The sequence below is a fragment of the Anser cygnoides genome, chromosome 4 (assembly GCF_040182565.1).
Source record: "Anser cygnoides isolate HZ-2024a breed goose chromosome 4, Taihu_goose_T2T_genome, whole genome shotgun sequence".
In the NCBI taxonomy this organism is placed as follows: domain Eukaryota; kingdom Metazoa; phylum Chordata; class Aves; order Anseriformes; family Anatidae; genus Anser; species Anser cygnoides.
In genome coordinates this window covers 52,160,095-52,185,954 of record NC_089876.1, presented here as the reverse complement: position 1 = coordinate 52,185,954, position 25,860 = coordinate 52,160,095, and the positions used below count along the sequence as shown (strand labels likewise).

General features: G+C 37.0%; 1 protein-coding gene across 5 annotated transcripts in view; it reads right to left on the bottom strand.

Annotated features, from left to right (window-relative positions):
• The window catches only part of TLL1 (tolloid like 1), a 143,035-nt gene that overhangs the window by 103,470 nt on the left and 13,705 nt on the right, over window positions 1–25,860 (bottom strand). Inside the window, exon 1 of one of the 5 annotated variants that reach the window (XM_066996135.1) lies at window positions 10,600–14,962. The exons of 3 other annotated variants lie outside the window; for them this stretch is intronic. In XM_066996135.1, the coding sequence (XP_066852236.1) occupies window positions 10,600–10,706 (107 nt within the window). In that variant the 5' untranslated portion in view covers window positions 10,707–14,962. Of the gene's footprint in view, window positions 1–10,599; window positions 14,963–25,860 lie in introns of those variants that run through there. One more of the 5 variants, XM_066996136.1, reaches the window with a different exon arrangement.

Sequence of the window (25,860 nt, the reverse complement as noted above, 5' to 3'; positions counted from 1 at the left end):
TGGCAATCAGCTGTTCAGTGAGCACGCTATAGCTGACAACAAAAGCTGTCGTCACAAGATGCAGCCTTTCCACTTCAGACCAGATTTGGTACCAGCTGGAATGAGTTTTGCACATTAACATCAACACAGATCCCACTACTTTCTACTTCAGATCTTTGAAGCACTCAAAAAAAAAAAAACGTATATACAGAAAATGATGAAATGTACAATCCTGAATTGAAATGACAGGGCAAATTCTTAGCACCTGGTTTTAGTTGGTTCAGATGCCTTGGCACAAGTATGCATTATTTTTCTGACTGGCACAGGAAATTACAGTAATTAGTGATTCAGAGTAATCACATGATCACTGAGTTTAGGGTAATCACAAAAGAGACATACATAACAAGATATGACTTGTGGTAAAGTTATCTGAAAAGCAAAAATCTCTTGGACATACATGATCAGCAGATAAATGCACAGTTTTGATCTGCTCACTTGTGTTCCTACCCTCAGACCATTTGATCTGGCCAGGTTGCCTGCCAGTGAAGCAAAAGAATCTTTCAGGAATGGCATCTTTGGTATTTCTATGCCCCACCAGGGCAGAACTAAACTTTAGAAGTAATTCGGTATTACAATAATCAATGAGGTGAGATTCAGCATACAGCACTGTACAAATGGTATTAATAATGCACCACTGAAGAAGGCATCTGCCAAAAATGCAACTCTCAGAAGCACCCTCATCTTCAGCAGAGAACTATCATATCAAAGCAAAAATCCCATGTCAGCACTCAGCAGGAAAAACAAAAAGCACATGACTGGGTTGTGTTGTCTGATTTGTCTGGAAGGCAAGGTACATTGCATTTGGGAGGAGAAAAAAAAAGGAAAAAAAAGGAGGAAAAAAAAAGAAGAAAGGGAAAAAAAGGAGAAAAAAAAGAAAGTCCTTAAGACAAACTGTGTGACTATAAAAGACATTAAGAATGTTGATCAAGTTTTAATAGACAACAAATATTTAGTGATCAGTAGCACAGATGATTCATTTCCTACTAGTAAGTATTTGCTAGGGCATGCTAATCTACACATATAGTGTACAGCTACGTACCCATCTGTTCTAACACTTGCATCTAATTCTGCTTGCATCTATAGGAGTCAACTGTACACTGCCATCCTATGGTACTGAATACTGTGGCTTTGGCATTCCTTAGAATTATGTAACGATTTTTTTTTCCTCCTGAATGCTTCAAATTTCTTCCCTGTTATGTAAGGAGTTTAAAAAAGTCTTAGTTTTTTTTTTTTTTTTTTAAAAAGTATCACTTTAATTTTTTATTTTTTCTTTTAATAAATCTACATATCTTCTGCAAGCACATATAACAAGATTTTACTTGCAGTAAAATGCCTTGAAAAGCAAAACTCTTGGAGACGTATAGGAAAATATCAAGGAGGTTGTTTAATGGTGCATTTCATACTATAGTTTTAATCTGTCAGCAAATCACACTTGCTATCAGATACTGAAAGAGTTGTATACTGCAATCAGTTAAAGTGGTAGAAATTTTTGGCATTTCATATGTTGACTCCTGATCCATTGCTATTACTTCTGTCCTCTCTTTTTAATTAAGATATAAAGAGGCAGACTGCATCTGAAAAAATCAATGCCTGCAGGTAAAATATGAAAGCTAAATTTAGGTACATACTATACAAATACAACCAGAAAGAGCCTAGTCCACACAGAAATACACTTTACCTATTAGAATCATTTTTAATGTATTTTTGATTATGACATTTCTTATGTCTCCTTTCCTATTTATTCCTCTCACCAAGCAGTGTATAAGCATCAAGCAGCACAATTTTTGCAGGGTATTTTTTCCTCTTATGAAAATGTATACAACAGTGTCTGAGTTTGCAATATTATTTTTTTCCCTCTGTATACTTACATGTTTCAGTATACAATTTCAATAAAAATAACTATTAGTAGGAAGCATGAATGAAGAAGAGTGTGTGACATTTACAGCGAAGTGGCAGGATGCAGACTAGCAGGAAGAGATAACTAAGTCAGTGGCAAGCGCTTGCAAAATATAAGCAAGATTGGCAGAGCCTGACTCTGTACTGTAGTCGGGAAACTAGATAACAAAAGGTTGGCAATGTGCACTCTGCTCTTTAATAGAAAAGATGATATCTGATAAGTTAACAGCCAAATACATCACATCTTTCCGCACAATAACATGGACAGGAATACCTGGCAGTACTAAAATTTCATGGTATTTTTTTTGGAAGAAAAGCTACTTTGAACTGTACACTGAGGTGAACTTTCATTTAGATAAAACTGAATTTCAAAACTACTCCTTCTGGGTGAAAAAAAAAAGCTAAATTCATTAAGACGATTTTCTGTAAAACTGATAAGTATCTACCCATTGTTAGACATCTCATCACTATAATATGTAAGACTATCCCACTATTAAAAAAAAAAAAAACTCGTAACACTCATACAGTTTTCTGAAAAAGGTCTGCCAACAGACCTTAACTAATTAGTTCAAGAAACAGAACAGTAAGGTTGTTTTGCAAATCCAGCAATGTTCATGATAATGTTTACTTTTAGTTTTCACACAAACTTCATTTGAAGTTTTTAGCGTACATTTTAAACAAAGCCTATGCAATGATGTAGGCTCTCCACTTCAATCTGTCCCATGATCTCTTACACAAGTTGATACCTTAAGTTTTCCCACAAAACAAAATATTGCACCGTACCACTTATTTTGGGCCTTGTATTTTGATGTACTATGACTTGGGGGGGGGGGGGGGGGGGAAGACTTATTCACATGAAACTAAAGTAGACTAGGATATAAAGAAACTAAGTTCAGAAATAACAGATATACAGTCACTTTAAATCTTTTCTATTATAGGGCTACTTTGAAAGAAAATAACTTTTAAAAATCAAACAGTAGTATGACTACCTCATTAAGCATTACCTCATTAAGCATGACGTGCTTCTACCATGTCTCATTACAAACTAAGTTAAACCTATTTTAAAGTAGTTTCCTAGCTTTTGCTGTAGACAGTGAAAAGGACAGTCAATTTCTAATATGGACTGCAACAAGGACCATGCATCCATCATCAGAGTTTGCAGCCTATGAGATGCAGGACATTATCTGGCAACAGAAGAAAGCTTTCATCCCAGAGTGGGAAATGGCCCCTGGAGTGAAGTGCTAACTCCAGCAGCGGTCAGGGAAGCCCTGGCTCAATTTATCTCTCTTCTCCCACCCTGGAGGTGGGATCTGTGCCACATATTTGTGCCCCCAGAGGAGGGGGAAGGGTTGCTGACACTATGGTTTTATGGAGCAAGCCTGGCCAGGCCATCTGCCTCTCTAAGTTTCCCAGGAATTGTGAGAACATTTTCTCCTAAATGGTATTCTGAGAGGCTGTGGGGATGCAGTTAAGGATAGGAGGTAGGACCTCACTAACTCCAACTAGTATTGCTCTACTGCCAGCTCCCAGCACAATGCAAACTAATGCTTCAGTGGCAGCCTGGGATCCCCTCCCTGGAACAGCTACATTCAGGAATTAATTTGGCAGATTGACACCATTTTCCTGAGAAAAATCAGCAAGCAAAGGGAAAGGGTGCATCTGAGCTGTTTAAACTCAAATAAATCTGAGCAAAATTGGATGGGATTAAGAAGTGTTTCTCTAGCTGTAGGGCCTTTTCTCTTCCAAACGTCAAAGATTTGCAACAGCTTCTATCCTACCCTTCCCCTAAAAGTCACAAGAATCTTAAAATACCAAGCATAACAGTCTAAGTACAGGTGTAGTAATCTGATCCAATTATGAAATTATATACCCTACATTTGCAGGCAGGACTCCGATCCTCTTTAAGTTTGAAATAAGTGTCAGAGGGCAAAATGGACAGATAACATACCTCAGATTGGGGCCCTGTGTAAGGAACAGTTTAAGGAACCTGGCTTCAGCAGCAAAACCCAGCTTTGTGCTCAAATCCACAGCTGAAATACAGCTTAGAACTTTTTCTGATCAGTGGACATTACTATTTAGCTATAAGGAAGCCTATATGAAGTGTTTGTGCAGCACAGTCTACTGTCCAATGTTAAACATGTTCTAACACAAAATAAATTACAAGTTTATGGAAAGTTTCATTAGAGCCTTCATCACAATGTGGCAACAACTGCATAGAATTGCCACTTAAGGTTGTGTACTGAAAAACAGAAGCAAAATGATAGTCTCAAAAGAAAAAAAAAATGCATCCATGCATTTTATGTATGTGCTTTGGAAAAATAGCATAATTTACTTTATCAAAGAGAAATGTAGTAAATGCTGAAGAAATGGTGTGGGGTTCATTCATACTTATTCTATGTACTTGGTAGTAGGAACAATTTCATAAGCAGACAAATTCATAAATATTTGCCACTTAGACTACAAATTACAGTGTAAATATAATTTCTGTCCTTGGCTAACTCTCTTCTAAATGTTAACCTTAAAAATACAATTGACAACTTACACAGAATGTGTAGATTCACACAGAGTTTGCATATTTGTCTCTGACACCCAAAGTGATTCTTGTGTTCCAAGTAAGTGGTGGATGAATCAGCAGACACAGAGAAATATGATTATAAATGCTCGGAGAAAGTGAAAATACTATTCAAAGCCAAATTAGGACTGCAATTGGCATATATATCTTCAACTTCCACTATGTCCTAGCTTGTTTTGTATGACCTTACTTTTCGTTTTTTTACAATTCTTTGCTTCAGTTCTGTGCTTCCATCCATTCTTTATTCTGGACCTCCAAAAGTGAACAGTAACATTCTTTAACGATTTGAAAATATACAAATACTCACATATTTGATTAGCTATCAACATAAATATCTTTCTTTAATCCTAAACAAATCTTAAATAAAGGAAAACAGTAGTTACTAGCTGTTATGCAAAAACAGCATTAAGTGTGAATAAGAAACTAACCTCCAGGACAATACAGAAAGGCAAAGTTCATAGAAAAATATGTACAATTTACCTAAGGTTTTCATGCATACATTATGGAAGTGGTTTTTGAAAACTCAGCATTATTGTCAATGCATAAAAAAACTGAGCACTCACCAAACAAAAAAACATAATATATGGCTTTACCTGTTTACTTGTTTTCTATGGAAACAGTTTTTGGAACTACAATAGCATTTTATATAATCTGTCAATTCCACTGCACTGAACAACAACAAAAAAAAAAATACTATCCTACTACGGTCCTATCTCACCAACATCACCAACAAACACCTTACATGCTACAGAAGGTTAACAGTTTCAAAGAGCCCCCTCCTTCCCACTTCAGGATGAGGAGGTAGCACTTGTTAAAAAAGTCTTCAGTTTGCTCTTCTCTAGCATGAAACATTGGCTATTTTTATGAAAAGAAGTTCTTGTTTTTCAGCCAATATTTCTTTGGAAGGAAGAATAATTGCAGAGTTTAGAACTTGCCATTGCATGTTTACTTATGCTAAGAGAATAAAGTTAATACCAGGTTTCCAGGAAAAGGAAAAAAAAAAAAAAAATCCTTTTTCTTCTAAGAGCATCACCTGTACCTAAAGAGGAATATACCTATTTTTTCATAACTGAATATAACCATAGCACATGAGCCAAGCCTTCCCTACACTAAGTTAGGAACATCCTTTAGAAGTCTCTTGGTCTAATGCTAGAGCTCTGATGAGTTACTAAAAAGGAAGTAGAAAAGGATATGCTTTCAGATATGCCTCAGTAGCTTTATTTGAAGATCTCTGTATGTGATCCATGAATACTAGTAATTGGGCAAACTTCAAAGCACATGTCCAGTTATGCGACAGTTTATCCAAGGACTAGATCCCTCAGACATCAGTGAAGAACTTGGCTCATACAATAGACATTTTACATACCAGGAAATCTTTGGAAAGAATGCCTCAAAACCATTTTTTTTTCTTCTTGTAACCTATTCTTCAATGAGAAAATATAGAAGACCTACCAAACATGCATAAGCAGGAAAAAGTGAAAACCAGAAAAAAACGCTCACAAAGTAAGCTTGCAAAAGTGAAGATACAGGCAGCACACAGAAATTGTTCTTCAAAAGGCTGTCCTTCACAAGGAAGGCACAGAGAAATGTTATCTATATGTGTAGTGTTATATCAAATACTAGCCATGTGCACTCACAGTGCATAGGCATTGGTATAAACAGCTTTAATGGAACAGAATACCTGATTACTTATATGGGAAGGCTAAATATTTTTTTTTCTGAACTCAACATTTCTCAAAGTGCAGCTTAAATAGGCTTAGGCATCTAAAACCTTCTATACTTAGCTTTCAACAAGAATAAACAGACAGGCAGGCACCTCAGGACAAGGCCAAGCACAGCTATCTAAAATAAGCAGATTTAGTGACTGCCACCTCTCTCTTTCCACTAATTATAGCAGGATTAAAGATGACCAGCTTATTCTAAACACCTCTCTTTCAGAAGGATAACATTAAGGGAGATGAATGCTATTGTGTTTCTAATGCTTCATTACATCTCCTTCCCAATATTTCTCAAATTCAATACAGAACGTGGATACGCAACTCTGTGCCTTGTTTCAGCATAATTACATTCTTCAGTGAAGGCATAAGAAGTGGTAGCAATATAACTGATCTTCCACACACAAGCCAGGTGTGTCACGTGTTCAGAAAATGCAAGATTATACATACAACATGAACAGGTGATTTAAAAAAAAAAAAAAAAGATATCCCCAAATAATGTTTTGGAATTAAAAAACAGCACTGCATTAAGTTACTATTAAAGATTTGTGCACATTTTAAGATACACTATTTGCCTGTTTTCTCTATTTAGTAGACAGAACAGAATTCAAGAATTTGAAACACTAAAGCTTCATGTTCTTTTCTGTCTGGTTTTGGGTTGTTTGGTTTTTTGGTTGGCTGGTTTTGGCACAGTAAGTATCACTTAGTAATTACTGTTACTACTCAGCAACCTGAATACCTAAAGGCACTTGCTAATTTTTTTGTCAAAAATTGCATAATCCCCTGAAATAACTTTTGCCAGTAATTAGTAATTTTGGCACCAAAGTTACCCATGGACATCGGACAGAATCTTCCCTCTGGATTCTTAGATTAATTAAGGAGTAAAAGAGAAAATAATTAGAAACTTGAAAGAGTATTTGATCCAAAAAGAAAAAAAAAAAAGGCACAGTTAATTACAAAATTAACCCAAATGGAGAATCAAGATGTGGGCTTAAACTAAAAACTATACTAAAGATTATTTAAAAGCAATTACAGAAAAAAGTAATTGAATTAAGCCATATATAGAGCTCTGTACAGTAGATAAGTTTGTCCAAAGGCCCTATCAAAAGTTTTATTAGTCACCCAGTAGGTACAGAGATACTTTAAAAATAGCTCTCTTGCAGACATCCTGGTCTTACACTGCTAAATAAAAAGAGGACTATGTCAAGCAAATTTGAGCACTGGAGATGTGTTAATATGTTCTCACTGACTGTTACTTCGTTCCCTGACTCTTTATTGATTTGATCCAACTTGCTGTTTACAAGACAAAATCTAAGCATGTTCTCTAAAGTTAGTTTATTCCAGGAACCACTTCCCAACAAAACTGCACAGCATTCAGACGCCACCAGTTCTGCTCCCAAGTCACTCACTTGTCCTCCCCTGACATCCTGCAGGGTGTGCAAAGTATACCCTTCACCTCGTACGATACAAACATCACTTTAGTAGGTCCACAGCACAGCCCTTGCACTACCTGGATACTTTGAACCAAAAAGAACAGACACAAAAGCCAGTGTTGGGACTCTCTATGAAGCTGGAAGAAGATGAAATTCACAATGTCTGTATACATATGCTTCAGTTGTTAAAGGTTATGAAAAAGGGTCTGAAAAACAACCTTATTCCCAAGCTTAAGGAAGGCTTAATAATCAAGAGTATTTCTTTTTGGCCTCAAAAGCATCTTTTAACAACTCTGAGTACTAGTTTATAATTCTGAAAAATGGGCAAATAGTCTTATTGTTTTAGAGAAGCACTGCACAGCCTAATTAATGTTTAAAAAATGTTTTAAGGTCCTTGGATGAAAAGCAATATCTCATGTAAATTAAGATATCATACAAATTCTTAACTGGCAAAACTTTAAGGACTTCAATTGAGAGAATAACTTCACATACACACTAAGTTACTGATTTGCCTAAGCACAAGGAAGAATCACTCTCCCATTAATGAAAGACAGATTTTCAAATGACATACTCTTGTAAGTGAGAACAATTTAGCTTACATGGGAACTATCTCCAGAATTGGAGTACTTTAAAGAAGAACATAAAAAACTAGCGTGTAAGTTTTTCTGGCTCCAGAATAGTATTCTGAAATTAAGTGTAGAGGCCAGAAGCTAAAATGTTTAATCCTCTTACATTTTATTAATCTATTTGATTAAGAAGAATGAGGGTATCACCAAGTTTTTCCTAAAGGATATCGAGTAGGAAAAACCTAGTACATGACAAATAAAAACCAAGTTCATTAAAACTACATTTTCTACCACAAGAAGGATAATAAAGCCCCTTTACACATTGCCTTAAGGTAATAGACTTAGCAACATTTACTTAATCAGCACTCTTAAACAAACTTACTTAACAGAATTTCTCCATTACCATCTACTGTGAGAATCCTCAGCTCAACAATATTGTAAATCCCTGAAAAGGAACAGTCAAGATGAAAGGCAAATAGACTAATGCATAATTGACAAAAGAGCTACTGTTTAAAGAACCAGTAACACCAAAATCAGGAAAACTGCATGTCACCTCTAGCACCTTCAAGCAACAAAGCATCCTTACTGCTACAGGCATCAGAGGATTAATTAATTAAACCACACACAAAAGCCAGCCACACACAATAAAAAGATGTATCTAAATTGTAGCAGTCAGCACTGAGGAAGCACAAGATACAGCCATGAAGCTCAGCATAAAACAGATCAAAGCCCCAATATTAGCAAGACTGACACTAAGTGACATTTCTGTGCAAAAAGACATGCATTCAGGAGCAAGCGACAAAATCCCAGGCCAGTCAGGTACATTGGTGAATTGATGGCAGAGGCTCTCTGTGGTTTATTTCTCCTTTGCTAGGAGTGATTAAGTCCCATTAACGTCAAGGGGAGGAAGGCATGCATGGCAAGGGGTGGAGGCACTCCATGAAAGACAACTGCCTGTGGCACTGGAGCTGCCCAGCAATTAATGTGCAAAATTGTGATGGAGACAGCAGCTGCTGGAGAGAAAAGAGCTGGGGGGGGAAAAAATACATGTATCAGAGTGAAATGGCAGTTTCAAACACAAGAAAAGTTTGCCATGTCTTTGGGATCTAATCATGCATTTTAAAGCAGCAACAGAAAGTAACAGAGGGAAAAAAGATGGGCTCTTACACATACAGTATCACGAGCAATAAGGGAACAGGGACTGGAAATCAGAAACCCATAGCAGTCAACAATCTGCATGAGTTTCCATCATTTCAAACTCAATGTTGATAAGGGTCAAGAGGAAAATTCTAACTTCAAAAAATGTTTGCTGTAATTTGTTCTTCCAAAAATGATTGCTATGGATTGAATCAAGGAACTGCTGTGGAAATTCATATGTTCTGCAAAAGGCAACTGGCAACTCCTCTGCCAGCTGGTATTCAAGAGACTAAGATACTTTGACTAGTTTTTTTTGTTTGTTTGTTTTTGTGAAGAAAAAACAAAACAAATTACAGTTGCATTCATCCAAATTCACCACGAAAAGGTAGAATACATTTACTCTCCAGATGGTAAAATATTCTCTTAGACATGTAAGGGAAAAAAAAAAAATCACAGCTGATGGCAATTTCTAAACTTCAAAAATATTCTTATAAATCATGTGTGTGGCTTATCACTGCCAAAATCCGTCATGTGCATCGAAGAGAAAAATATTCATCCACTAGCTTGTTCACCAGTAATCCTTTCAAGTTTATCCCTCAGTGAATACATAATCAGAGTACTGTACAAGAAGAGACAAGGAAAGGGAAAAATTCTTCTGAAATGGACCCTCAGTGAGATTTGAAAGATAAATTATTTGCAGCATATAATACCTGATATTGCAAATTAACGATTAGTCTCAGGTAACAGAACAGGTTTACGAAGGTGAAATTTACACATTAAAATAAATTCACTGTACTTTCATCCTCTAAACATGCAGAAATGGCTATCTGTATACGTTTACAAAGCATAAACTAAAATTTTAGTCACATTAATATTTATTTTACAGTTCCATTAACTCCACAAGTTTATAACTCAAGCTGTTAGTCACAGGGTCTGAAGCAAAGATAACTTCAAGCTTGATCTCAGAAGTGTAATGCAGAGCATGACACGCAATTTCTATCTGAACCTAATACTGCAGATTCTGCTAACGTACTGAGATAAATTCTGATCCTGCAAGTATTTAGTTACAAGAACATCCAATGGAACCAGCCAAGAATGTCAACACAGGCTCTATTTATTGACATATGTTAAGTGCTCACAAGACAAAAATCTGCTTATCTTCGATAACATGCTTAGAAAGTCAGAGGAACTGGACCGTGCCTACCATTTCTACTCAGCAGCCCTCCCTAGGCCCACCTTACCCACTCAGATGCTGTGACTGCAGCTGCAGAGCAATTGGGAGAACAGCGCAAGTTGCAAATTCAATTATATTTTTTCTATTTCCCAAACATATTAGAATAAACTTCATTTAAAGTGGTTTTGAACTCTGTAATATACAGGAATATAAATTTTTAGAACACCCCACCAGCCCCTTAGTCACAGTAAAGACTTCTGTTTTGTCAGTTAAACTGGATGGAGTAGTGTTGTGTCAAACACAAGTCTTCACTGTAAAAATTAAGTGGCTTACTGAGAGCACCCATGCAATTTAAAGAATTGTACTTGTTTCTAATGTTTATAAAATAACAGATATAACTTGAAGCACCTGGTTACAGTTTTTATGTTTTCATAATTAAAACAAATATTTCAGCTGCTTTTTGTGCTCTAACCAGATATAACCAATTCAGACTCGTTGACATTTCACACACTACCTTATTTGGGTTTCCTCTTATTTCAAACACAGAAACACAGCTGATAGAAATCAGACACCTAAGCAGAAGCTCAGATCAGTGTTTAAGTAAGCATGCTTTTAAAATATCCCCATTTTGAGAAGCACTCTTTACAAAGCAGGCTTTAATTCTACCTAATACTGAACTAATTTAAATTTCAGTTGAACTGCTATCCGTGTTAGTCTGTTCCCTACTCTGCCAAGATCAGGTCACCTCAATGGTAGCATTCAGTCCGTCTTTCTCTTGGTTTATCCTTGAAAAAACTGTGTTAAATGGTAGGTCTTCTTGGATATTTTAAAATGTACTCAAGAACTCACAAATCACACCATCACCTAACAGTGAATGTTCAAAGTACCTTTTATTGTTCATGTATTCCAACATTGAAAAAGTCATAAAACTAAATGTTTAATCTATGAAAGAAATGCAGTTATTCATGCATACATCATAAGAGCTACTTTTTAATTTACCTGGGCAGACAAAAACGAATGCATTTCCCCACAAATACTTCTTAAGAAAAATCCTATCAGAAAAATATTGTATGTATGATGTCACTGCGATTTCACTATAGTGCTTTCACTTAGTATTTCACAAGAGTGAAGAGAAATACATTTCCAAACTAAACAAACTAAAATGAATGTGATTATATCCTTTATTTCTGAGCTGTGGCTACAAAGTGGTAATCAGTTTACCATCAACATTCCTATTAACTTAGAAGACGCTTTGTCTTCCCATCATCCTCATCACAGCCCCTCAGAGCATACCTGTGCAAAGACTGATTCAGCATTTGGCATAAGTAGCAGGCAAGGGGAAGATAGGATGGCAATCTTTTTCTTCTCTTGCCAAATTGGTTCTTAGTTGTGCTACCAAGGTAAACCTAACAACCTGATCTTAACTTTTAAATTTCTATTGAGTTCCAACAAAGCACTGAGAGGAAACTTTATATAAGAACCTTCAATTTTATCCAAGAGGCTTGTTTTAGCAACTGATTTGACTAATTAATACTGTTTACACACCAAGTTTACTCAAGTTTTTTGCTGTAAGAATAGTTTATGTTGATTTAACTTTAAGAGATTAGCATAAGGTGGTCTTAAACTGAAGCAAGAATGTCTAAAGAAGGCAATGCCTCAGCTTAACTAAACTGATCTCTAAACATACTTAATTTAATTACAACACTTCCCTTGTGTACCCAAGCCTTTGTGTTACTGCAGTCCCTTGAAGAGGTGTATGCTTCAGGGATCCTGAGCGAAGAATGCTTTAGGGACCACACACCCAAACTGAGCTGCAGTTTAGGTACACAATACTTTGTTTGATTACTCCCCCCAGCCAGTTTTCCCTATCCTAACAGCTGTTAGGACAGTTGTATTTGCATGACAAGGAAGAAGGGATTTCTAAGCATTCTGCATGCAGAATGAGAAGAAATGGAAAACCTTCTTAACAACCACACTGAACTAGCATGTTGTAACATAGGAAAGCCATGGCTGGATCAACTAATGTTTGTTTTTTTGTTTTCTTTTTTCCAGAATCTGGGCATGCATCACATGAACTCCCTTGCACAGGGAAAAAATAAAGGCAATTATTCAGCCCCAGAATTTACACTTAGCAAAGAGGATTTCACTTGCCTTACTCTATGCCTATGCAAAATGAACAGAAGAACACCTTTGTGAAAGCAACTTTAATGTACCACCAATATGCATAACAAGCTTTTTTTTTCTTCTTCCAGCAGCACTCCCTTTTTCCAGACAATAAACATCTGTGTGCATGACAGTGCACACACTCCCTTCATAGTGCCTTAGGAGAAAAACATAATTTGGAAAGGCTGGGCCCTACCTTGCTCCCTTTCCTGGCAGGTGCCTGACAATCCTCCTGCCACCGGACAACCCATGTCTGGTGAAGAACTCTATGCATCTCCTGCCCATGGAATTTGGTTTTCAGGAGGTCTCTAGTTTCTTTGCCTTTTGAATCTCACAAGTGTTTTCTTTCAGGATGCTCTATCCCCTCCTTTCCAATCCCTTTTATAGCTTGTTCATATTTTATATTTGTGTAAAATACAAAAGATGGATTCTTTAATCTGAGTTTCTCCCTTACTATTCTATTCCCTTACTTTAATTTTCACTTCCTGATCAATAAGCATCAGTAGAGAGAGATTCTTCTCTCCTTTCCTCCTGTCTTATATACCTTCCATCTCTGTCTTATTCTCTCCTAGATTTCTTCTCTATTGCCTTTGATTTTTATTTTTTTTTTTTTTTTTACTTTCACCTCACCTTCCTTGCTTTATTATCAATAAAAAACCTCTAGATTCCCTAACAGGGGTGTGAAAACTCCTTTTCTTATCCAGAAAACAGGACACTGGGTTAAAAGTAAGGAGGCACATAAAATACAGTTGAGCACCTGCACAAGTTAGACATGGGCAGAAATCACAATTCTTTTTACTATACCAAAGTATTCCAGTTATTAACAAAATACATTACTGCCTTGTATGCCTCTTCTTTATCACCTTCCAACAGAGCTTTTCACAGTTTCCTCTACTATACATTTTCATGCAGTGTTCTGAATGAAAACTGAAAATTAGGGAAAAAAATAACCAGGAAAAAAAAAATACCCCAAACACATTTTTCTTTTAAAGCATTCAGCAATGACACATGTAGAGTGTTTTTCTATGCATCATTTGTCTGCCAGGTTCAACTTTTTCTAAAACTGACTTGCTTCAGAAGGGATGATGCAGCCAATTAGCAGAAGATGAAGCTACCTGAACAATATCTATCTAAATTATAGATCAAGCAAACTCAAAACACCTACAAATATGTGTAAATTACATGCAGATTTGTAAATTAATGCCTGGAAGAGTCCCAAGTGATGAAGGGTGTATTAGCAAACTGCTGGAAAGTCTCCTGGTGTGAAATTGACCCATTCCAAACAGTGCTGTCCCTAAGCAACTCCTCGGAAGGATGGGGCAATTAAAACCATAGCCCATGCCTCATAAGCAGCTCAGTTACAGCCACAATTGCTGTAGGAAAAGAAAATTTACTAGCACAGACACCAGCCACTCCACAGCCTCAGTATTCAGGGACTAAGGATTATCATTCACTAATGTGGACACAGCAAATGAGATTCCCAAAGGACCAGATACAATTTTTCCCAAGATTTTATGTTTTGCTATCCCACTCCACATCAAACCAACCCTGCAGGTTCAGCCGTGTAGGAGAGCTCGAGGACATCATACTACCAATACCAACCTGCTGTACCTGGGAAGCCTTATCTGTGCTATCTCCAGCCTCTCCCTTATGGCCAAGGCAATAAAATACTGCTGCAAAAAGATGAAAGTTTCATTACCTCCTGTGTGATTTCATTTACAAAACACAAAAGCAAAATAACATCCTTTTGCTAGAGGGAAAAATCCCCATTCATTTTTGGCTCTCCCTGAACTCCACACCCACCCCTGGTGTCGACCGCGGTTGTGGGCCTTTGGTTTTATCAAGGGTTTGGCATCAACCTTCTCTCTTCAGCACGAGTGTATTTGGATAAAGTATTTTCCATCGCCTTATTTCTGGTCTGATAAACTCATCTAGCTTTCTACACAAGCAAACTCTCATGTACTTTAATTTACTGCCAGAGTAAAGAACTTTGAGTTTTGACTGTTATTTATTTATTTGACCTGATCCGCCACCATACATGGGCAAGGCGCTTCACAGATAAGTACATCTTGCCCTGAACAGGCCAAGGGACTAGCCAGAAACAGATTTTCTTGCTTTCACACATGTAGCATGTTGTTTTCTCTTGTGACAATATTTTTTGCCTGCATGCAGTTTGGAGGCTTTTTGTCATGTGAAGCCGATTCTCCGACAGAGTTTGGAGATTGTGGGGAAGGGGGCTGGACAAACTGGGAGGAAGGCAAAGGAGCTCTGGGCCCCATGGGGAGTAGTTTCAAGGCCACTGGAGACACTTACAGGACTGAAAGGACAAAAAAAAAAAAAAGAAAAGAAAAGAAACAAAGAAATCTAAACCCTCCTATAATTCGCATAGTATGTCTTTCTAAAGAGACAAAATATATAAAAGCAGAAAAAATGAGCACTTGCATGCGAGCTCCTTTTACTTCATGAAATTAACTGAAAAGCTATTATCAACATGGGTTTTCCAGAAATATATTTACTTATTGACAAACTTCTTGTTTGTTTGTTTTTTTTTCCTTTTTTTTTTCAGCTACTGCACCCACCCACAAGACAAACATAACTGCTATAACAGCTCTACTTTGTATCAGAAACTTGAGTATCAGAGTGAGCATCACAGTTTATCCTGTATTTTTGTACAACAGTGAAGTGAAAATTTTTGGAATCAGGTATGCAGTAACAGTGGCATCTTTCATAGGAGCTTGGTTTCCCACCTAAAGCCAGCACTGGAATACTGCCACAAGAACTGTAAAAACCCCTCTGCTTATAAGGCCAGTTCTTCAGAAACAGCTCCTCACACAGTCCCTGAAAGAAATATTTTGTGTGCACCATAATTTCCATTTTTGTCAATAGCAACATACCAGCACATGCACTGAGTACTGCAGATGATTTCCCAGGCCAAATGTCCACCCATATAAATATAGCATTTGCCTGGGCAAAATTTGAAAGAGATCATTTTTCATACAGAGTGCAAAGTACATTTCATTTGAACTTCTCAGGTACTCCACAAACAAAATCATTTTAAAGAGATCATATTTTTATCACTATCAGAGCGAATAAGGTAGAATACATGACTAGAATAAGATTATACACACAGCACTCCCCAGCAAAAACAGAACCACAGGAAGGATATTTTTCTCCCTTTAAGCCTTATGTAGGCACCTTCTCAACTTTATTCTTTTACTTGCTTTATCACATATCTTGGACTCAAGGCAAATGTAATTATGAATTTATAAATAGCTGCTGTCCAACTGAAAAGTCAGTTAAAATCACCAGAAAAACAGCTCCACTGATATACTTCATCACCTACAAAATGATGTCTTCTAGTCAGTGCTATATATGTATGCTTATAATGATTTACACTCCAATCCAGTGACACCCAGTAAATTACAAATACTGATGCTGACCACCATAAATTTTCACACTGAGTCAGAACAAAAGTATTTAGGACAATGATTCACTGGTTATAAGTAAAACAAAAGAGTCAAAGGACAAATTCTGGCTGTAGAGAAGCCAATGTCAAATCTTCTCCAAGCTTTTAAGCAAAGAGTAAAAGTAAATGGAGCTCTGATCAAATCTTCTTCCCCACTCTATTTGTATAATTTTACCACACTAAACTGTAACACACTCCAGTCAGCTTTTATACAAGTGCCTCCCACAAAAATTTTGTCCTCACTCGGCAATAGTTCCTGTCCCCAGGAACTCCAAAAACCTGTCATTTCCATGCCTTCTCCAAAAACAAGGGAGGAATTAAATCTTTTCATTTCAATCGTTCTTCCCTGCCAACAGCTTGGGAAGCTCTCCTCCTGTTGGCTTCCCTACCTGACAGAGGTTCCTCACAGCAATGCAGATAGCAGACCAGCCACCAACCACCTTTACTGATCATGGCATCAGCAGGTAGTGGTCCTTCAGGACCTACTGGTGGCAGTGATGGTAGGCACCACACCTGTCTGCAATATTCTCTTTATGGCATGGCCAACTGTTTAATTTGAAAGTTAAATTTAAACCCTCAGGGTTTTAAATCTGGGAACACGTTACCACTCTGAAAAAGTAAGAAACAATTTTCCCCTTCTGTTCTGGGAACATACGACAGAAGCAGCATCCCAGACAGCCTCCATATACCAGATACCTTCTTACACTCCAAAACGGACATAAAGAACAAGGTATATTCAGGCAGCAAGGCACAGAGAAGGGGAGATTACACAGACCTGCCAGCCGGTGTGCTCTGTTGGGCAATGATGCAGTGCCCCCGCCTCCACTCCTCCAGGAGTTACAGGGAGAGAACTTTCTTCCAACAGCTGCCCCAGGCACAGTTACCTTTGAGAGCAATAATGAGCTGCTTCCAAGTCTCACAGGCAGTGGGAAGTGTTAAAAGCTGGCTTAGGCAGATTTGGGGTGGAAGGAATGAAAGATGAATCAGTGCAACACTTCTCTCTGGATTTTGTCTGCAGCGACCACATCACTATGCCTGGAAACACACTGAATAGCTGATTCAGTAAAACATTAGTTTTGGAGCTTGTTTGTTTGTTTGTTTAAGCTTAAAAGGATTTTTAGGCTCTCTATCCTTTCTCTCCAGCAGAGGAGGCTGAATCTCGCACTCCAATTATTTTATTTATCAAAGGAAAACACTCATGTGCTTATGGGTATTTTTGAAAGTGAAGTGGAGATAGAATTTAAAAAAAAAAAACTATACGATTCTGCTCTAACTTTCCACATCTTTAATAATAAATGGGAGAAAGAAAAAAAAAAGTACTAGCAGAAAGAAAAAAAAATGGTTGTTTGAAAGGAAAGCAAGAGCTTTTTTGGGTGGTATGTCCTAAATACTTTTTTTTCAGTACATAAAAATATTGAACAAAAGAGTCACTTAATCTACTAAAGTTATTTAAAAGCTTTTACACAAGTTGACAGCATACCATATAGCAAAAAAAAAATTAACTCAGTGGGTGACTGTCATAACGTCATTCTTAGGCAAACACTGGACTATTACTTCATATGTACATTATATGAATGGATGAAAAAATTAGGAGAAAAACAGTGAATCAATGCATTCTGCATCTATTCACTACTAGTTTCTTCCTTCTTTACTTAACCTTACAGCTGAGCTTTGCACATAATTAGACAAGCTGCCTCCTAAAAGTAACAAATGCATGGTTTTCACTATGAGAAGTGCCTATCAATACACAAATGCCGAACAACTATTATATTTTTACCAGCTAGATGATTTAGTAAGCTTTCATTTGATTGTGCATTTTGTAAAAGAAAATAAAATCCAAGGTGAAAAAGATATGAAACGAAACGTGGATTTGAAAGCACAATATCCAAGTAAGCAGACCGACTCAAGCGTGTGTGATTTTTTTCTGTATAGCACAGTAAGGTGATTTATGTTAACTAACAGAATGATTATTCAGCCTTAATAACCACTGTTCAAGGAGTTGCTAAATTTGGAAAAAAAAAATGCTTAAATAACAGGGCAAGTATTAAATTGCTGAAGAAGTAGAAAGAGTTTTTCAGAAAACCCTGTGTTTTAAGCTTTGCTCTGTAACTAAAAGAGCTTCCATTCAAAAAGTTCAGAAAAAAAAACTTCTCATCTCTTGTGATATACTTCATTTAATTTTATAGATCTGTTTTCTTAAGTAAGGTATACAGTGCTAGGTTCAATCATTGGACACCTGCGAGGGAGGAAGAACAAAGGAATACTCAAAGCCGCAGAGAATTACCATATTCTCTATTTCAGCAATGAGAAACTACTGGAAGATTCTGACTGGGATGCAGAATAGCATCTGCATCTGATCCAGTACCCTTGGAAAATCAGTGAGTTTTTCACTCACTTGCATTTGTTAGTACTGAACTGGGCCCTAAAGAAGAAACTGCAGAATAAAGGAGCAGATGGAAACACCAGAAGAGCAGATGAAGAAGTGCCAAGAGTGACTGAGGTGAAACAGAGCCAATTTTTTTTTTTTTTATCAACTCCTAAAACAAGACATTCTTGGTAGTGAGATCAGAAGCTGAGCAATCACACCAAATTATGCTTCAACCTGAGATGAAAATTTTTAATTTTGTTCTTCCAGCCAGCATAAACAAACAGGAAAAGAAAAGAAAAACATAATAGGAACATTCTAAATATAGCCAACAAAACCAGGGACAACCTTACAACTTACAAACACTGGAAGGGTAGTTCATTTAAAAAAAAAAAAAAAAAGGAAAGAAAAAAGAAAAATACTGGATATAGAGAGGAGATGCTACACAGCAATTTTTTTCACAGAAATAAGTGTGGCTTGTAAGATGAAAGTTAGTTATCTGTTATTGTTTTATGGAGTGTTTGTTGTACTGATGGAAGGCAAAGGTCAGACCTACACTGAAGAAACTTTAGCTGATTATTCAGAAGTCAGGGTTCAAGTTTTTATTGCTACGGTTGCTATTAACAGGCCTGCTTCTCAGGCAAGCTGGAGGTGATGTCCTGTTGCACGAAAGTCTGACTCCATAACATGCACTCATGGCAAAGATGTCTGGGATGGGCTGACAGTATAAAAAAAGCTTTCAATGGCTATTCAGGAATGAGTGTGCCTGATCAAAAAAACTGCTCTCCAAATTTTCATTTACGAAATTTAAAAAAAATGAAGAGTGAGTTCTGGCCTTTTCCCCACAAAACAAACAAAACTCCTTGGGAACAAAACTAATGGGATTTATTAAAGACCTCTGCTGAGTATTTTAACAGATCTAAAAAAGCTCTGTATGGTCGGTTGTTGTGTGTTGTTTTGTTTTGTATTTTTTTAATACCTACATATTGTCCTGACTGTGAAAAAGAGGACCAACATAGATGATTAGATATGGATCTCTGAAAGTGAGAAACTGCTACACTGCCTCTTTTGAACCTGAAACTATATGGAAAAGCAATCAAACTCAGAAGGAGTCTTCATGTTTTAGAATATGTTACAAAAACGTATTCCTGACGTACATGAAGAATTACCAGCTGTGTCAGAGACAGTTTAATTGACTACAATGAATTTTAGCTTCACTATGAATTACCCAACAATTGCACAGCAAAGGCATCGTTTCTTTTCTCCCCTTGCATCTGACTGCTCGCCCTCCTACAACTGGCCCCAACATGTTGCTCAGTATTTCCCACTTTTTCCATGCCCAAATGTTGAGAGGCTGAAAGAACAGTAATTGCCTTCCCACAGCACAAAACACAGGGAGTCCTCCCCCCTTCCCTCCCAGCCCCAGCTTTGCAGCACTTGCTTCTTGATCCATCTTATATCAAAGAATCAGAGTCCCAAGAGAGTATTTGCACTGGGCACTGTCAACAGGCAACAGGCATTTCACTTGCTGCCAATGGAAGCTAAGAACAATGCAGCCAGATCAGAAAGTAAGACCCTAGATGACAGATACAGCATAGAAACACCCCGCTGTCTCACTGTTTCACATTGCACAATACAAAGCAACTGGAAACATTTGGTGGTTTTCACCCTTAAACAGAAAGCCCAGCTGGTTAGGGTGATTACCGGGCAGCCCAATGTGATCGTTCAACACTTGAGTTCATGGAAGTGATTCCTGAAAGTGATGTTGGTAACACCATTGTCTGTCACTTTAAAACAGGAGCAATATATATATATATATGTATATATATATACATATGATGGGAATACTATACATAGTTAAAGAGGCTGTCCTTTGTAACGTGTGGAGAACATAAGCAGTGTGCTTTGGAAAATCAAAACAAAAATGAATGCACATCAAGCGCCTGCAAAATCTGAACTGGTGATTACAACTTTGGGCAGACAATTTGGCAAAAACACTTTCCTACTGATAAATAAAAATGTGTTTTTGAAGGCAGATGTATGTTGCACTTTACTGGACAATTTGCTTTCACTCTCCCACAGAATAGCCCGTCAATACTTTAGCTCAATACTAACCATTTTTTATATTACTAGATGAACATGTTTTATGTTTGGATAAGATATGGCTGACAGCTCATTTTTCCCTTGCAGTCAACTTGATCTCGTCCAAACTATTAATGTAACAGAGTTCCGAGACAGATTTGCCAGTGGATGTTAAGTCAATTCCCACTGACTTAACAGAGGAAAAACTCAGCCCTTGAGCAACAGAAAAAATGTTAACTGCTACAGCTACTGAGTACTGAGAGTTGTTTTCTCCCTATGGGAAATAGGCATGAAGCAATCTATTTAGTAGACCAAGCAACTTATGTAATGTTCTTATTACTTGTATCAACATTTTCACTATGTGCCTGCAGTTCACTGCTGTATGACTAGTTTTGTTACAAAATGAGTTTCTATACCACAAACATATTTTTGCAAGTACAGTAACTGGATCAAAATAAAGACTTACTTTGTTTCCAGGAAAAATATTCTTAATACATAGAGCAGTAAGCTTCTAAAGCAAGTTATCTTCAAACAGAAAAGTATCCCCCAGGCAGATTTTACTACTCTTATTTTAATAATGTTAGGCTGTTTTATAAGCCAGTGAAGTGGCTGGCAAATGCCTCTGCAAGATTTTATCTAGAACAAATAATTACAGCAATTTCCCATTTTTCATTTATATTACCAAATTCCATAAAATCTTCACAATGAAAACTCAAGTTCATGCACTTCTTCAGGTTACAGTTTATCAAACTTTCTCTCTGTCAGCATACACAGCAGTCAGATGTTCCAACAGCCTCAGTTTTAACTGATCTTAATGAAACTCATCGAAAGAGATCGAAGTCTCACTTTGCAACCAGGTGTGTTCATTTCAATAGCATGAGCAAAACAAACATTTACAAACAAAACTTGCAAATGTCTTAGTACAATAAGTATCCTAAGTCTAAGATGATGATCTAAAATAAAATACAATCACATTTACCCATACATATAAAAAGTAAAATGCAATGTAAGTTATACAACAGGAATAATTAGAATTACCCAGTTTCTTACTAGCCAGTTAACTTCTCTGTTGAAACTTGACAGCTCCAGTCAAGCCAAACTTCAACCACCTCCCTCAGGCAGTCCTCCTAAGGAATATTTTTATCTCAATTACACTTCTACCAGCCTGTGATGCACTGACAAGCTTTCCTCACAGATATGTCACTAAGTGCATCAATAAATATCATGCTTTAATACTAACTATATTCCAAAGATCAAAAGCAAACAGTCTATAGGCCAATCTACACACAGATGCAGTAATACCTTTCACACTCTTGCAGTACAGTGTATGTCTACAAAATCATAAGATAAATACAACACTGAATACAGACATTAAACAGCTATTTAATCCAACGATGTGCAATACTGGTAAAACATAATTAGCCAAACATTACTTAACACCCTTACAAATCTGGCTGAAAGCTAAACATCCAATAATGGACCCAAAATCATGCTTCACAAGACAGGATGAAAAGAGATAAATAGCTAAGACACATTTTGCCCTGTTTCTGCATGCAATAGCAGAATTTGTTAGCTTGTAATTTTCTTCCAGAAAGAACATCAATGTTTAACTGCAGGAAATCATTTAGATCACAAGAGTTGAGAATAGCATCTCCTACATAAAAACACACAAAAGAAAAACAGAGTCAAAGAACATGGAAGCAACATAGCCCTTGCTACAAGAAAACATATCATCAAAACTACAATCCTCTATTAGTTACCTTGTAAGATAAAAAATGACCACACAAACAAATTAACAGAACCACTAACAACATAATATGTTGGTTAACCAAAATTATCCTTGGGTAAAACCAGGGGCAGATTTCAACTGAAGACAACAGAAATTGCTTGGCTTTACAATGAAACTGAATTTGATCCTTTCTGTAAAGGCTATTCCAATCTCTGCAAGAAGCAAAGCATGAATAACACAGGTACTTTGACTTTGCACAACTGTATTGTATATACGTCAAGGCAACGTTTTGTGTACTATCCAACCAATTGGCTTATACTTGGCAAAACTGTATTTCCCTGTCTATAACCAAAAGCATAATTTTATTATCCTCCCCTGAGCAGCAGTTTTAACTGTCATATATTCTAGCTTGTAATATTATTTTGTTGTGTCTGTTTGTGTCTGAAAACTGAACTGAGTTTAAATATTCAATTTTTTTTTCCAATTACCCATCAAGCTTAATGTCCAGTAACACAAGTATCCTTAAAATTCAGTTACCATGTGCCTCATTCTTACACAATCTTAAAAACATATACGTCCATTAGTACTATCTGGACACATTCACACTGCCCTCTGCACCATTTACTATTCCATCTCCTTAGAGCTCAAAAAGAAGGCTAATAAAGGAGGTGCATTTTTTCATTTATTATGTGGAACTATTTGACACGTTTTTAAAATAACCACAAATTCTTAACTGTGGACACTGTCACATTAACAACACACATCAACATTTCTCCCATATGTTCATTAAAATCTTACATTTTGTGCCATTCGAAAAAGGATAAGGAACATTCATTGGCATCTCACCAGTGTCCCCCTGGGAACAGCAGACGGAGGCACAGGAGTCTCTTCCCCCTCTTCCTCTGAATCAGGAGGAAATGTGTGAAAGAATGCATGGGAGAGAACTGACCCTTAGGGGCAGCAGAAAGAGCAAAGCAGCATTGATGGGGGGAAAAAAATAATAAGTGATAACTATCAACTTTCCGTTTGCAAAATGGGGGCCTAAATATCAAATAATCTCCTTAAAAAAAAAAAAAAGAAAAAAAAGGCAATCTCCACCTTTCTGTAGACAACTCTCAGTAAATGCCACCCACTCTACCTACCCTACTGCCAATTCCTAAAGCATGCAGGTATCAATGTGGCTTGTCAGCCTGGGGGAGCTCCTGTCAGAAAATGCTTAGTTGCCTTTCCAAAGAGGACTGATGATGGACAGCTGCCAGAGGACCCACTGGCAAGATGGGTATGACCCAGCTGTCCTACTTCATTGAAAGCAACGCCGACCCCAACATCAGGCCTGTAAGGCACCATTGCCTCTGTGCAGGCAAAAAAAAGCAGACAACCCTTCCAGAAGGAAAAGTGCTGTTTCATATCACCCACTCTTCTGATGGCACTCCATGGAAGTCACAGCAATTTAGTTTAACTTAAAATTCTGCAAAGTATGAATGATAGATACACTGTAAGAACTATGAGATAGAATAATAAGAGCAGTGGGGAAGAAAAAACACACAAACTGATCGATACTATCTTGCTGAAATGTACCAATAGCTTTTAACCTTTTCTGTCCTCTTTTCCATGTTCTCCCCAAATTTCCAACTGGGCAGATGCTCAAGAATGAAACCTTTGAAAGGCAACACTTATAGAGTGCTAACTACAGTGAGCATTTCTTGTCTCCAGTGGATCAAGAACATTTTTCCTCCTGGATGTATTTGGCAAAACAAGCCAAAAAATATTAAACTCTGCCCAAGTATCTCTTCTATTATGCTGAAAGGCTATTGGGAAATGGTATACATTTCATTAAGTTTCCTTTGAGTCAGCTGTGGATGTCTTACATGCCAAATATAGTGAAAATAGACAGTATAAAAGCTGACAACATCAACTGAACTGAAAGTTTGGTGCTGCAGCTTTAATTTAAATCAGAGTGAAGATAGGATTCTGAATGTTTTGCTTTTCGATATGTTAGAGGAAATGTACCAAAGACGACAAATGAAAGAGATGAAAGTGATCAAAAAAAATCCTGTTCTATATATAGAATGAGAAAGATACATCTTATATGGAAACAGCACTTAATAGGATGTCTGCAACTTATGTTTCATCACGTATGATTCATTTTTAAGATGCAGACAAAAAAATCTTTATTACGCTATTTTTATACTCTTCAATAAAACTATATTTAGAACTTCAGTGTGTATACTAATTCATGTGGTAAACCTTTTGGAAGAAAAAAGCAGGAAATTAGTTATTGAACTGAATGTCTGTCTAAAAGTATATTTATTTTAAATGTACCTTTGGTAATTTTTGTAAAGCACACCATATTATTTTCATTATATTAAAATAACTGACCCAATATGAAAAACCTATCATAATTCATTTCTTTAACACCCCTTAATTCTCACAGAATTTTGCATTAACAAATGGCAATGTGCCTACTACTCTCTATCACTAATCATAATAATAATTGCACATGTACAAATGACACCTAAAGCATTACCACATCCACAGAAAGGTTGGGTCTGTCTTGCAAGCATAGACTCCCTAAAATTTGCTCCATCGACCCCTAGGAGCTGCAGCAAGTACCCTCCAGACTCAGGGGGGAGCTGCAGCATTTATTCCCAAACACAAGATGGCTTGCAGCCAAAGGAGTAATTTAGCAGAGGTTTTGGCCAAGCAGGAAAGTGTTCCATTCCTTCTGCCATTCATTGAGACCCACAAGGAAACTGAGACAGGAAGTCAGACTTCCAGATAATAGGAGTGTTCCTAATGATGTACTTTGGCTTGCAACTCTGAACAGTTCCTCTATGCTTGCCCTTGGTGCTACATCATCTTTCTATATAATTTCACCACTGTAGAGGGGGAACAACAACAAAAACATTTTAAATGAGTTTCCCTTTGCACCCAACTGACAGTGACCAGTATTCCCAGGCAGGGAATACTATATCTTCTTCTGTATTGTGTATGAACAACAGCTAATTAATTGTTTCTTAAAAACAGCTGTTTAAAAACAGCTGGGAAATTAGTCTAGCATAATAGCACTTCGAAAAAATTCTTCCTTTGCAATGCCAACATATATTCATATTTTAAAACATCACAAAACACAGAAACTAGGCAAGGGGTAACCAGGTAGTGAGGTGCAATGGACCTCTGCCAAAAGAGATACTTAAATTTAATTTTTCCTCAGGTACAAATTCTGTCCTGAGATGAATGTCACCATGCCATTCATCTCATTAGAAGTAACAAGAGATCCTAAAAGGAAATGTAGCGAAAGATTCAGCCTGAAACATATCAGCACATAAACATAACGCATCATATTGCATTTAAAATTCCTGCATAAATATGCCAGGAAACACGAATCAGATTTTAAAAAAAGACACTGATTTACCATAAAGAGAAAAAATAACAATACCTTCCTTGACTGCTGTTGATGCCTGCCTTAGGCATAGCTCCCTATCATACAGTCCACACCATGGCCCACAGTCCAGGCCAGTAA